Source organism: Bombus flavifrons, chromosome 1, assembly GCF_040668555.2.
Source record: "Bombus flavifrons isolate JBK064 chromosome 1, iyBomFlav1_principal, whole genome shotgun sequence".
In the NCBI taxonomy this organism is placed as follows: Eukaryota; Metazoa; Arthropoda; class Insecta; order Hymenoptera; family Apidae; genus Bombus; species Bombus flavifrons.
The window spans coordinates 7,902,966-7,916,003 of NC_138442.1; the positions used below are offsets into that span (position 1 = coordinate 7,902,966).

The following is a 13,038-nucleotide window of genomic DNA, read 5'->3' on the forward strand; positions in this document are numbered from 1 at the left end:
TGTGAGAGATCGTCGTTGTCTGTGCACGATTTTTCACACGATTCGTATAAATTTCGAAACGAGACACAACAACTTTGTATGTTGCGTTACACGAGAAAAATGAAAAAAAAAAGAATAAAAGGAAACTAATATATTTTTAGGTTTCTCTCTCAGTGCGCAATGGAATGTTTCACCCTATGTTTAAAGCGTTTGGAGTATCGTGTCGTCAAAATGTCACCTTCTCTTTTATTTTTTTCGTTGCGTTCGTTGCTCCGACCAGGTCGTACATGTTTAATCGTTCGCTGCCACGAACCGTTGCATGCGTTGTTTTTTTTATATCAAATGTGCACGTGTGCTTCAAGATGGATGATTTTGAAATGAGGGACGAGTGTGAATTTACGCGTGAAAACTGTCACAGGAGATGGTCGACTCAGATGGGGATAGACATGAGAATGGGGGTTGAAACAGGGTAGGCACGGTATGACGACTGAAGCGTCCACCTACCCGTCACAAATGTCGCCTACGAATTATAAATTCTACACGGCAGACGTTGTTAATATTCTCATGGACAATTAATACTTTTTCCCTTGTAACAACTCGCCCATTGTTGTGACGTTCGTGGCAAACTTTTAATCAGCGAATCGTGTGATCGAGTATGCTTGGTTCGGTGAAAAGAGTTGGCCTGGAATTTTCTATAAGTTGGATCATTCGATTTTCTACGTGTATTTGCATCGAACGTCACGAGAATCCTCTTAACGTTTGAATCCGTGTACCGTTGTTGAAAATATTTCAATAAATACCTATCGCTTTTTTATCGACAGTACACGCGTACTTGTGCATCGTTGAAAATTCTTTGCGAATTTCTATCGTGTTGATATATATCGCTCGATCTCGACACCCGTTATAAAATCGCAAACAATTTTTGCTACTAGAATTTCCAACTACAATTAAATATCGCATGTCGTATCTCTAGTGTACCACTTCTTCTTGCTCTTTATTCGTATACGGTGGCGCTAAACAAGAATAGGATACGGTTGGTCGCAATGGAGAGTCTCGAATCGGCCGATCGATCGAGCATTCTCAGTCAGTTACAGAGTTTGGTAATTGGAAGTAAGGGCAGCTTGATCGATAAATATGAATGAGCTATTCTTCTCTCTTTAATAGCCTTTCAACTTCCACCCACGTGTTTCTGCAAATACAGATATTTCGCGAAATCGCGAATGTTTCGCCAAATGTGTGGCGAAATGAAACCGAACAAGCTTAATACCAGATACAATTTTGCTATACGTTTTGTAATGTTCTATCCGAAAATTTATTAGTTCGTTTTGCCGAGAGCGAAGCGACGAGTTTCTCGAAAAACGTTAGAGACAGCGCGACGTTCGCAGGGACGAGGGAGAGCGCTGAGTCGCGTGAGCGACAGATGACGAGTTAAACGTTCCCGGGATTAATAATACACATCGCGTGAAGTGGAACAACCGTACTCTACCGATTATAGTCAGCCGTATTGTCGCCCGCGATTCACGGCAGTCGGTTCGATGGGTGGCCGACTTCTGTTCCGTAACGATAAAGTAGAAAGGTATGTAGCTCGCGTTGGAGATTTAATTTGCTGCTTGTGCTGGAGATTTAATTTACAGCGCCGCTCTCGAACGGCCGGGATCTAGCGAAAAGAAGGAAATGATAGAAGAAGGACAGTGATAGCGGGAAGAAAATCCTCGGTTCGTTGAAGCAGCGAATGCTTCCGATATCGAAGAACATCGAGTCTCTCTCGGTCGTCGTTTATTTCCTCGCCTTTTCGTTTGCTTCGGACGTTCGATAACTAATTCTTTCGAAGAAAGAATTAGCAAGGAAGGAATACCGGATGATATATCGTAAGACGAAGCAAGCGTACGATTAATAGCGCGGCAAGTGAAATATTTCTCTTAGCACGCACGTGCAAAGTTCTGTGAAACGCTTAGAGATCGACTCGAGTTACAGTCGTTTTTAACAATTTACCGACTGCTAGCGATTCAACAGCATACGCACGTCCGACCGGAATCTCAGGCGCAGATTTTCTCTGGCGCCGGCTCTGTTTTGGTTTAAACTCTCCAATACCATTCTTTTTGTTCATCGCGAACGGTACGTTTTTCAAATTGGTATAAAACTGTAGAAGCTTATAAAGCAACGCAACTGAGCAAGGTACCTTAGTACTAAATAACAAATTAATGCTCAAATAATGAGAAAGATTGTCGGCGACAAAAAGCCGATTAATAGGTTATCTGTAGGTAAGCGTCGGTTACAAAAACCGATTAATCGGTATCGGTCGGTAAAGTGTTAATTACGTTGAATCGAGCATCGGTGATATCATTTACGAAATGTATCAATTGATGGTAAGATCTGGATTGTGTCGTTCAAATACATTCGGTTCTATCGTTAGCGATAGCAAGATGATCGAAATATATTCATCAGGAGAAGTATCAGAGCTGAGTGTATGTGAAGGACATACTGTCATTATGCGACTTGAAAACGTTCAATCGTCTTTGGTCCTTCTTTAAAAGCCGAGTAGTTGACGAAGAATATTGAAACTCGTGTGTTTTGTATGCCTTGGCTTTACAAATGTGGCAGAAGATTATCTAAAATGGTGAGATTGTGAGATTCATTCGGCCATTTTTCTGCATTTATAGCGCATTCCTGGCGTCCCGTGGCCCATCGTAATTGGTGCTAATTTCGAGTCAAGGCGAGATCTAATTTAGCGTTACCTAACACGTTTCCACAAGCTCATTTTTTTAACACGATCCTTCATTCACTCGTGGTATTTCTTCTCAGTGGTTACAAGCTTTCTGAAGCCTTTTAAGCGTTTGTGTTGTAAACTATTGCCTTCAGGCCAGGCTCGTCATTCTTTCCTACAGTCGCCCCTTCTTTCTTTCACCATTTCCAGCCAACAACTGCAACAAAAGATCGTCCTATATTTACGAAGAACGAATTCTCATTGATCTATGTTTGTCTTCGATCGTCGTACAACACGTGTCACTTGATACTGTACCACATTTTCTCCAAATTCATCATCTCGGTTTAGTTCGTTGTTACATCTAATGTTTATCACATTTATGGAAAAAATTATCGTTTGATCTATTTTACTTGAACAAATGTGTTCTCTATTATTGTAATTAACCGCGTTCGGATCTATGCTGCACGCATAAGGAATATGTAATCAATCGTCAGTAGTATTGTTACGTCACTGAAGATGCAGCGACGTAGCATTGAACAGGCTAACGCTATCTCGAGCCAATGCTGGCACGATAGTTAGCGATTAGTCGTATGCACGGCTTCAGACCGTCGTTGGTGAACATCAGTCTCTGTTCGCGTGTACGATGAGTTTTTCGCGAATTTCACGATCGCGTTCGTGACGCGCGTTTATGCATCGGAGCTCGCCGCGCTTCAGAAATTACGCACTCTCTCTTCATGGCAAGTTTATTAGTTTAAATATGAAAAGAATCCGCCCGCGGCCGTGATATTTCGTTTCCATCCCTGCCCGACTGATTTTGCCTGACTTGGCGTACCGTAAGCGGCGAGTGAACGCATTTTTGCGAAAGTATTCTCGAAAAATATATTCACATCGGACGAAATTTTGATCCTCGTCGCACACGGTAAAGTTATGGCGCAATGAAAATGGGCAGAAAATTATGCGGGAAAATAGAATTATTGGGTTGGCGGATTTTGTCATTAGGTGGTATTGACAAAACCCGCAATCACTTAGTTGCCAACGCAATATTATCGTACGTAGAGAGAAACTGACAGGACGCGGAAGATTCGTGGAACAGGCGTGCGTTTGCAACGATATTCGCGCTTCACTTAGTGTTAACTTTTAATTCGAACAGATTCGTCGAACTGTTAAATCGAATCAAGCGATCGTACACTCGAATAATCTTTCGAGTCATTTTGCCCGGGAATCAAGTCTGGCATTTTCGAATTAAAAATCATTGCCATTCCGACTGTATGAATCTTTAATCTCGATCGGCGATTTTTATTCTTAACGAAGGAAGAAGAAGAAGAAGAAGAAAAAAAAAGAAAAGAAAGAAACAGAAATGTGCTTAACAGATTGCGAGCTCCGAGCATAACAGCGGATTTTTGTGGTCGCGGATTTCTCTGAGACTAGCTACGATGTGTTGCTAGTGTGATATGGGTCTGGGACTCCTTGTTTTACACTCTGTGGTTTTGTTCATATTTACCAACATCGTTCTACGATCTCTCGGAATTTGTTCCTTCTGCATACCATATTCTCTGGTTGTAACAGTTATCATCGCCAGCACATTACACTTGTAAGTATCGTTCTTGTAGTTTTACACACCAGCTAATATCGGCTAGAATTCCACATCGTCGAGAGTTAGTTACATGTAACATCAACCAGCTCTGTTCCTATGACTCTATTTTTTCTTTTTCCGCGACGTATTTCGATTGCTAAGAGTCCTTGACCTATGTATTTTCGATCGTAAATTGATCGAAATCGAGATCATTAGCGAAGCATTAGCGAAAGTGCAGAGTCTTAAAGCGAATGCTCCGACGTGGAAAGAGAAAGCCGCTGGATCCAACTCTGCACGAAAACGCAGACGAAAATGCAGATTAGATGGTAGCCGATAATCGAAATGGAAATATTGGACATTGAAATTGGATTTTCTCGTTCGTGCTGTCGTAATCAAATGAAACGACACCAGACGTTTTTCTTTATTAAGCGGCGAGCATTGGCGAGCGACGATCGAATTTCGTACGATTTAAAACCGAGAACGTAAGTCGACGCGGTCCCGTGTGACCGTCGTCCAGTTACGATCCGCGGGCAAATGTACTTATTTCTCGAAATGGGTTGCACCGGATTAGCGTCTCGTCATTCGAGTAGATTAACCTTTTGCGGTCTGACTACTTTCGATTTCACTCGAATTTGCTCGCTAGTTACGCGCCTTTATTATTGTTTATTCCTTGGGTTAATTAGCTTTCCCTCTTATTAACCTTCCTTTCGTCGTAAACAGCACGACGCTGTAAAAATCTGCGAACCGTTGCCTCTTGTTTCGCATTGTACTTGGATGAGGGAATGTTACTGCGCGCATGGTCTGACCATAACCGGGCGTAACTACTTTCAGTCACCGGCCGCCACCAAATATCGCTGTAATCTCGTTGGTCTTGCGTCTGACACGAACGACCGTAACTACTTTCCTCGTAATGGCACGTGTCACGGTTATTGGCTGGGCAAGGACAATAACGTATTGTTGGACCGCGGTTAACAATGGGAGACTCGAGGTACGCGGTCATATTATTAATATGTATAATATTAGCGTGAACGACGAAACAGAAAGTAGTACGAGCAAGTTATTTGTCCGGCCAGATCGTATCGAAGTAAATCAAATCGCAAAGGGTTAAGTAGCGACTGTAGGTAAACAGGTTAATTACAGTTTGCATTTATTCCGGCGAAGAAGTACATTTGGCGGTGTGTTTCTAAGGATTCCTCTCTTAATCTAGGCTCTGAGGCAAGATGCTGTTTGCACGAAAAACTTTTACGCGATGTCTTACCAAACAGCAACTACTGGGAAAATTCGAATGAGCCGCAGAAGATGACGATGTGGATCGAGAGATTAATGTTCTCGTTGGTGATACTTCCGGGTGGACAGGGCAACCATCGTAATCAGTTGCCTCGACGCAAAAAGCGGTGACAATTTAATGCTGCGCGCTGTCCGACTTTATCTTCCCCTTGCCTTGTACGCTCTATTAGACGCTCACTATTTTCAGTTTGCGCAAAGCTGGAATTTTATTGCATCGGAAAACTATGAATCGCGTTGTCCAGGGCTTCTGCTTGTAAACCGTGGCCGTGAACCTTTCTATAGCAACATATACCAATCAGTGTCACTTTATCGTTCGAAAGAAACTCGACCAAATTGACAATGCCACCGAGCAATCGGTGTGCAAATACTCGTCGTCGCGGTTTACGCGCGTGTTATCTTCCGAGGAAGATTATAACGAACGCTTCGTGCAAGTTTTAAGTGAAAGAAGAAGAAACCGAGAATATCGACGAAAATTCCTTCTTTTGTCACTTTTAATTTGTATCATTTTTCTATCGTTGTAAATCGATTGAAACGTTCGTCCAGAACCTAGCTGTTGCTCGTCGTTTAGAATTCTGTATCGGTAATTAAACATCGATTGCGAGTAGTTTCTCATTTGGAAAATCTGTATCGATTATAAGTAGCCCTTAATTTGAGTAATCGGTTATTTCGTAAGTTATTTCTATTGCAAACTTCATTGGTAGTCGACTGTAGCTAGAAAGAAGCATTTTGACCGAGTAATGTAATCATATCGTATCGTATCGCTTTAACACGAGTTGTATCAATCGATAAAAATGGTAACTTTGGAATAGATGTAGATACGTTTATCTTCCGCAAAAGAATTACGACGCTTGTGTTGTACTTGTAGTCTGTCGATCCTCTGATCGATCACAATAATAAAGATACCAAACGATGCGAGAAAGCTTATATCCAAGCACAGCGGATTCGCGTCGCACGTTCTTGCCGAACCTGCTTGAATTCAACGACAGGTTGGTAATGCAGGTATCGACGAACGATACGAAAGCTTTCTTGAATCAGAGCTCACGAGCTCTCAGCTTGAATGCGCCAGTTCAGGAGCTTCTCGCCAGGCGGCGTCTCAATCAATTTCCACGTTCGTTGCCTACGACGCTATCTTTGCAAGATCGTCAGGACTCAGAAAATTCGTTAATCATTGCACGCTATCTGACCTTTTTCTTCGTGCTTTGTCTGATTTTAATTAAAGGGCGGCTCAACCTTCCATTAAAGGCTTCCGCGAGGAAGATCGGATCGAGGTCTTCGAGAGTCCTGATAATTCAAGGAAGAAAACACTTATTTCTTTTTCAACGGATTCTATTCGCCTCACTGGAGAGACAGAAAGGAAAGAAAGGGGAGGCAGATTTTTATCCGAACAGGCTACACGTCTTGTGGAACGTCGTTAATCATTGGACTTTGTAAGGCTAGCTTGACGCGCATCGAGATCACTCGATTAAGTCAAACGATATCACGGTCAGCTGCGTTGGGAATTACGACATGCGTTAGTGTAGAGTGTAGGTCGTGGCGAGGATGCAACTGCCAGCGGGCTCGAAAATTGCCGCTAGTTCATCGGACAGGATGATAGAAACGATTTGGTAGCTGTCGATTAGTCAGATATCGATCACTGCCGTGAACTAGATGAGAGGGCTGTTAGCGTTAAACCGCGCTATCGAACCAACCCGGCGTGTGCAGGGCTCTGATTACCGTGGATCCTGAATTAGGTCTGGGTCAGTGCAGATAAAAGATTTTCATGTGTCCTAGATTCCCTCGTGGCCGACGCTAGTTCGAACCTGTTATCATCGATATCGAAGATTTCGATGCACCGATCTATACATTATGCGCCATCTCCAAGATAAACGTGCATATTTTTACCGGGGGTGTGTGTCGATCTCTTCAATTGGCTCGTTTCGGCCACCAGATCGATCTCGATCGTTCGATTTATTCAGCGAGAAAGAGAAACAGAAACGAAACAAAGGAAGATAATTGGGATGGTTTGACAGTTAATCGCGTTATCAAGTAATTTTTCAAAGAACGCCACTTTAACGAATAACGTTTATTCGAGGGGAAATTGCTACGCCCGTACGTATCGAACCGTCGCATCCTTCAGCGCTCGCGCAAAGTACCCTCGTTTAAGGTTCAATCGAGAAAGTAATATCGAATAGTTGCGACGCGTGCATAACGATCGCGTGGTCACGTCCTTTCGCAAGGAGTTACCGCCGCTCATACGAATAATATTCAGCCTGATATCTATTCAGTCGATCACAAGTCGTTATTTGGCAGATTGAGAGTTAAATCGAACGTTTAGAAAACTTTCTCCCATCTTTTCGATGGCGAAAAGAAATTATCGTTCCGAAATTCGAGGACGTTTAACATGTTGTTTGGCGCTTGGCAAACTTACGATTCTCGCGATAAAGTTGGCAAAGCAATTGCGTCTGAAGAGCATCGGGGCTTTGACCGAATCTATCGAGTCAAATAAACAACGAGAAACGTAACAGGCAAACGTTTGATTATTCGTTATCGATCGCCATATATCGTCATTCCTGCATTATCGACTTTCCAACGACCAAGCTTATCGCGAAATAGTAAATCGTCGCCACGTATTACGAATTCTACGTATATTCAGTCGTACGCCAGATTTCAAGATTTATCTCTTTTCGTATCTACATTATCAAACAAAGCTTGTCGCGGGCCTAGCAGACGGATTGCGTCTTTTCGACGTTCTGTTCGTCGATTGTATCGCAGGGCGTCGCAAAAATTACATTTGCAGCTGCTCATTCGAATTGAAAATAGCATACGACACGAAGAAAGAAGTATCGTCTCTGAACAAGTATCTTATCGAAACTTCCGATGCTTTTATCCAGTCGAACTTTCTCAACTGCCTCCTTCTCGCACGACTTTCGCGTCCTTTTCGGCGATCGATGTGAAAATGCGTAAGACAGCGAAGATTTACGAGAATTGCCGGGCGTCTCCTCCGGGCAGAATTCTGACTAAGTTCTCCGTATCGTCGCTCGTGAATTGCACGGAGCAACCATTTTGCACGAAGGCTACACTGCTACCGTTGCTTCTTACGATCCATTCATTGCGCGTTGGCCGTAGCGCCGCGCGACCTTCCAAATCCCTTCATCCCGTCGAAGGGAGGATTGGGCCGTTTCGCGCAGCTGGCTGACCCTGTGGCGTTGCGTCACGTCGCGTCGCGTCGCTTGATCGAGAGGCCGAAGCAAATAAGGCTATTGCGACGGAATAAATCGTGGCAAGACACTCGGAAATCCTGAAGGGCGGTTGGAAAGTGTTCTAGGATAATACTGGAGTCGCCGGTGTGGCTAGATATCGACTTTGGAACTCCACGCACGAGCAGCAGCGGAGGCGGTGTGGCGGGGACGAGGTGGATAGATGGTCGAGTGGGTGGCCGGTTGGGTGGGACGGTGAGCGCGCGGCCGTACATTCTACCTCGCCGTTCATACATTCACGCGCACTTTGGGTGCGCACGAACCCGTTTCGGCATATACAAACGCGGTGAAACCCGGTCTCAAACACAGCCACGAATCAGCGACTACGAGCGTAACGGGGATCGAGCGTGAGCGTGTGCCGCGAACGCCAACAGCCACACGTTGCACGCCCAACTAAACCCCACCCTTCTCCATTTCGTACTTCTCTTCGCTTGCTCTTTGGAAGCTGACCGTACGACCGAGCGAGACGCAACTATCGCCGTAACAAAGACGCTGCTCGAAAACTACGAACGCATGGTGAACAGAGAAAAATAAAGAGAGGGAGAGAGATGAAAATAGCGAAACTAGCGAGGAGGCATAGGGCGGCTGAAAGATAGAGCCAGAGAAACATAGGATAGAGGTTGGGGCGAGGAAAGCGAAACGTGAGGGAGAGATTTTGCAGCGGCGGTGGCGCCGCCGTGCAACGCCGCCGCGCCGCGGCGGTTCCAAGCAGCAAGCCTGGCACCTCCACCGTCCTTTACCGCCCTGTCCCACCAGGTCCAACCTACTACGTCTCTCTGTCTGTCCGTACCCGTAAACGCACAAACACCTCACCGTTTTAACTCGACGGAGGCGCAGGACTGTCTCTCGTACGCGAACCTCTCGTAGCCGCTTAAACGCCTGCGGTCATCCTTCCTCGTAGTTCCGCCACTTTTCACGCGCTTCTTCACCGTTTTCTCTTTCTCATTGCAGCTGCTTCTTCCAGCTACTGCTTTCCGTCGTTCCACCATCTTTCCACCAGCGTTTCCATTCCTCCATCCTCCGTGGTTGTTCCTTTCGTACTCCTCGGCTTATACCATCTTCCCGCTGTTCTCCCTCCCTTTCCCATCTCCCGCCCGCCCCTCAATCCCTACCCCTTCGCCCCTACCCTGTCGGTCGTTTCATCCTTTTCTGGTATCTACGAGGGTCTCGCGACACGCACGTCCGGCTCTACGATTCAGAAACCTACGAAACGCGGGGAAACGTGGTTGTTCGAGGTGAATTTGCCTACAGGTCGTCGCGTCGCGTCGTCGTCGTTGTCGTCGTCGCCGAAGCAACCGTCTCTCTGTGTGCGCCAGTGTGTGGTGTCTCGCGGTGTCTCTTCTTCCTCTTACGTTTCCCTGTTTGTCCTGTGTCACCTGTGTTCCGTGTCGCGCGTCCACGTTTCTACCCTCCTGCCCTCCCTTTGTTGTCAGCTCGGCTCGGTGCCGACAAACCTTCGTCAGTATTCTCGCGACGCCTACACTTACCTCGACGATCTTGGTGGCCGCGACACTTTATCGCTACCGTTCGACCCCGATTTCCACGATTTTCCAGATTGGCCAGGATCACGCGCCAAAGTGGACCCGTCTAGCGTTCGCGCGGACAAATTAAGAGAACGCGTGACGCCACGCTGTGACCTACACTCCACTCGGACGCCAACGTACCTTGGCGTTTTTCGTCTGAGCGTCAGCGTGCTTCGTTCGACTCGTGGAAAACTAACAGGGAAGGGGTGGGGGTGAAGGACAAGGGGGAAGCAGGCGAGAAAATTTCGCGGGTGTTGAAGCAGCGAAAAACACGGTTTAACGGAGCTAATCGAATCGACAGACCGCGTGGCAGTGGTTTTCTCGGTGGAGAATGTGACCAGCGCTTGCCAAATGTTTTTGCGTCCGTTCCTTTTTGCCCTTGCCCCTTCTCTCTGTTCACCCCTTCCACTTTTTCCATCGGATCGCGTTCGCCTTCTTTCCGTATTTCCCTCCGCTTTAAATTTCGATCGAGAAGGCGGTGGTTTCGCGGTGTTCGTTAACCCGACCGAGCGGATAGTGGACGAAATCGAGGACGAGGACGAAGCGAACACGGTTACACGAGGCGAACTCGTGTCCAGGACGCGATTAAATTAAATGATTGCGTGACGGTGCGCTTTATCGGTGTTTTGCAGCTCCCTTGCCTTCGCCCATGCCATCCTTCCGCCGTACGGTTCACCCCTCGCCGACTACCCGCTGTCAGTCGCCAACGTCTTCGAATGCTTTCGCCGTCCTTGAGAATGCCTTGCACGACCGTGTTCGAATTTCCTGGAACGTCCTTGGTCGAGGTGGACTCGTCTAGCGCGACGAAACGAACGGACTGGCCGACGATGCCGCCGCGGTTCGATATCCACTGAAACCGTTTTTCTCCCACTTTGTCGCTGCTCGTTGGTCAGGTTACGCTGCCAAACAATTGTTCCCGTGGTGCTGGGACGCTGGTTGAAACGTGGTGCAGCGGTGGTGCGTGCGTGTGTTGCTGGAGAAAGTTCGAAGCGCGCGCGACACGCCGCGTCGAAACGATCCGTTCGCTGGCGCGGAGAACGCGGTGCGAAGCTGATGGTCGGTCGCCGATCAGCTGACGCGGGGAACAGTGATTGCGCCGCTCGGCTCGATACACACAGAGACACGGCGCGGCGGCCACAGTCTCGCCGAGTTTTCGCGTTCCGCTCGCACTTTCGTTGAAACAGGACCGCTGTGTTTCGCGACTGCGTGGCGACCACCGACGCGTGTGCCAGTGAACACGACCGACGACAGTCACGGTCATTCTTTCTCGCAACCTGCTTCTTCACTCCTCGCGTCCTTTGCCATCCTTCGTCTCGAAACTCCATCGTGTATCGAGCAAACGAGCCACGAGTTCTCTGAAACCGATAGACCGACCGTTTCCACCGTACGAACGACTCTGTGGATCTTGTGGACTCGCCTGTCGCGGCATAATGAACATTGTGCCTGGTCGCCGACGATGAACAGGCCAAAGGATCGCGCGTTATCGAACATCGTCGTCGGGCCATTCGTGACCGTTGTGCGGCAGTGTACGGTGTGACAGTGGTTGAAGAATATTCGTAAGTGGCATACACATAACACACACACCACCGGCTGTCCTAGGACGTGCGTGGGACACACGGGGGTTCGTGGTAATAAACGCAACATGCGGGAAGGTACAATAGTGCGGGCTGCCACGGCGATCTGCTGGGCCATCGCCAGTTAGCCACTGTACTTTTCTCTTCTCTATCTATCTACTTTACGCTGTTACGCGTTTACACACACATACACACACATTTACACACGTACAGGCACACATCCACGCGCGTGCACTGCGTGACACGAAGCATATAGTTACACACAGAAGGATCGTTCCGAGTCAATTTGAAACCCTTTCGTTGTTGGTCGTCGCGCGAGTGCAACGAGAAATCGCTCAGGCTACCTTTACGTAAGATCTCGAGATCCTACTTTTGCTCTATCGTCTTTTCCTTTATCCTTGCAAACTCTCTTTCCACACCACTGCTCAAACATCTTTTACCTGGACGATTTCTTTCCAATTCTTGGCTTACCAGCTGCATTAATCGAACCACGGCACTTTTATTATTCGAAAACTCTGTTTTATCGTGTTGCCTCTGTTACTGGAGTTTATTTCGTCCAGAGACAGGAACTAATTTAACAGCGCGTGGAAAATGATCGCATCTACCTGTACAGTTAACGGAATTTCTGTTTGTCCGGCGATAAATAAACAGCACGGTAAACAACACGGAGAATCTAGAACATGAAACCATGACGTTCGAAAACGTTTCGATCGAGGATTAATACGTAAACCTTCCGGATCGTTGAAAGTTTTAAGGAAACAGTTAGACGAAGTGGGAAAACCGTAGAGCACGCGTATCGATACCAACGAGCCGTGAAAAAAATGTTATTTCAAGATAACGGCAGATTCGAGTTTCGCGTTCCTAAGCTGTTAGCTCGAATTACCGTTTCGCTGTAAACGGTCTTTTATCGAAAGGTTACCGCGAATTTGGTTCTCGGTCTTCGTTTCTCAAACGAGCTTCTTTCTACGAAAAATGGCGAAAGTTTCGCGCCGTATTTATTTCGGTGCACGGTCGATCTCGTCGACGAAAGAACTTTGTTGGCAACATTTCTGAACGATTTCCTCGTTGACTCCCGAGGACGGCCAACGAGCCTTTGGTTTCAAGGTTGATCCGTCACGGAACAACCGACACGACCATCCCTTCACACGTAATTATTACTCTA

General features: G+C 46.7%; 1 protein-coding gene across 14 annotated transcripts in view; it reads left to right on the forward strand.

Annotated features, from left to right (window-relative positions):
• Nucleotides 1–13,038, forward strand: part of shaker (potassium voltage-gated channel protein Shaker) — a 182,191-nt gene that overhangs the window by 61,805 nt on the left and 107,348 nt on the right. The window contains exon 1 of one of the 14 annotated variants that reach the window (XM_069115220.1): nucleotides 4,117–4,274. The exons of 11 other annotated variants lie outside the window; for them this stretch is intronic. In XM_069115220.1, the coding sequence (XP_068971321.1) occupies nucleotides 4,135–4,274 (140 nt within the window). In that variant the 5' untranslated portion in view covers nucleotides 4,117–4,134. Of the gene's footprint in view, nucleotides 1–4,116; nucleotides 4,275–10,540; nucleotides 12,010–13,038 lie in introns of those variants that run through there. 2 more of the 14 variants (XM_069115274.1, XM_069115281.1) reach the window with 2 other exon arrangements.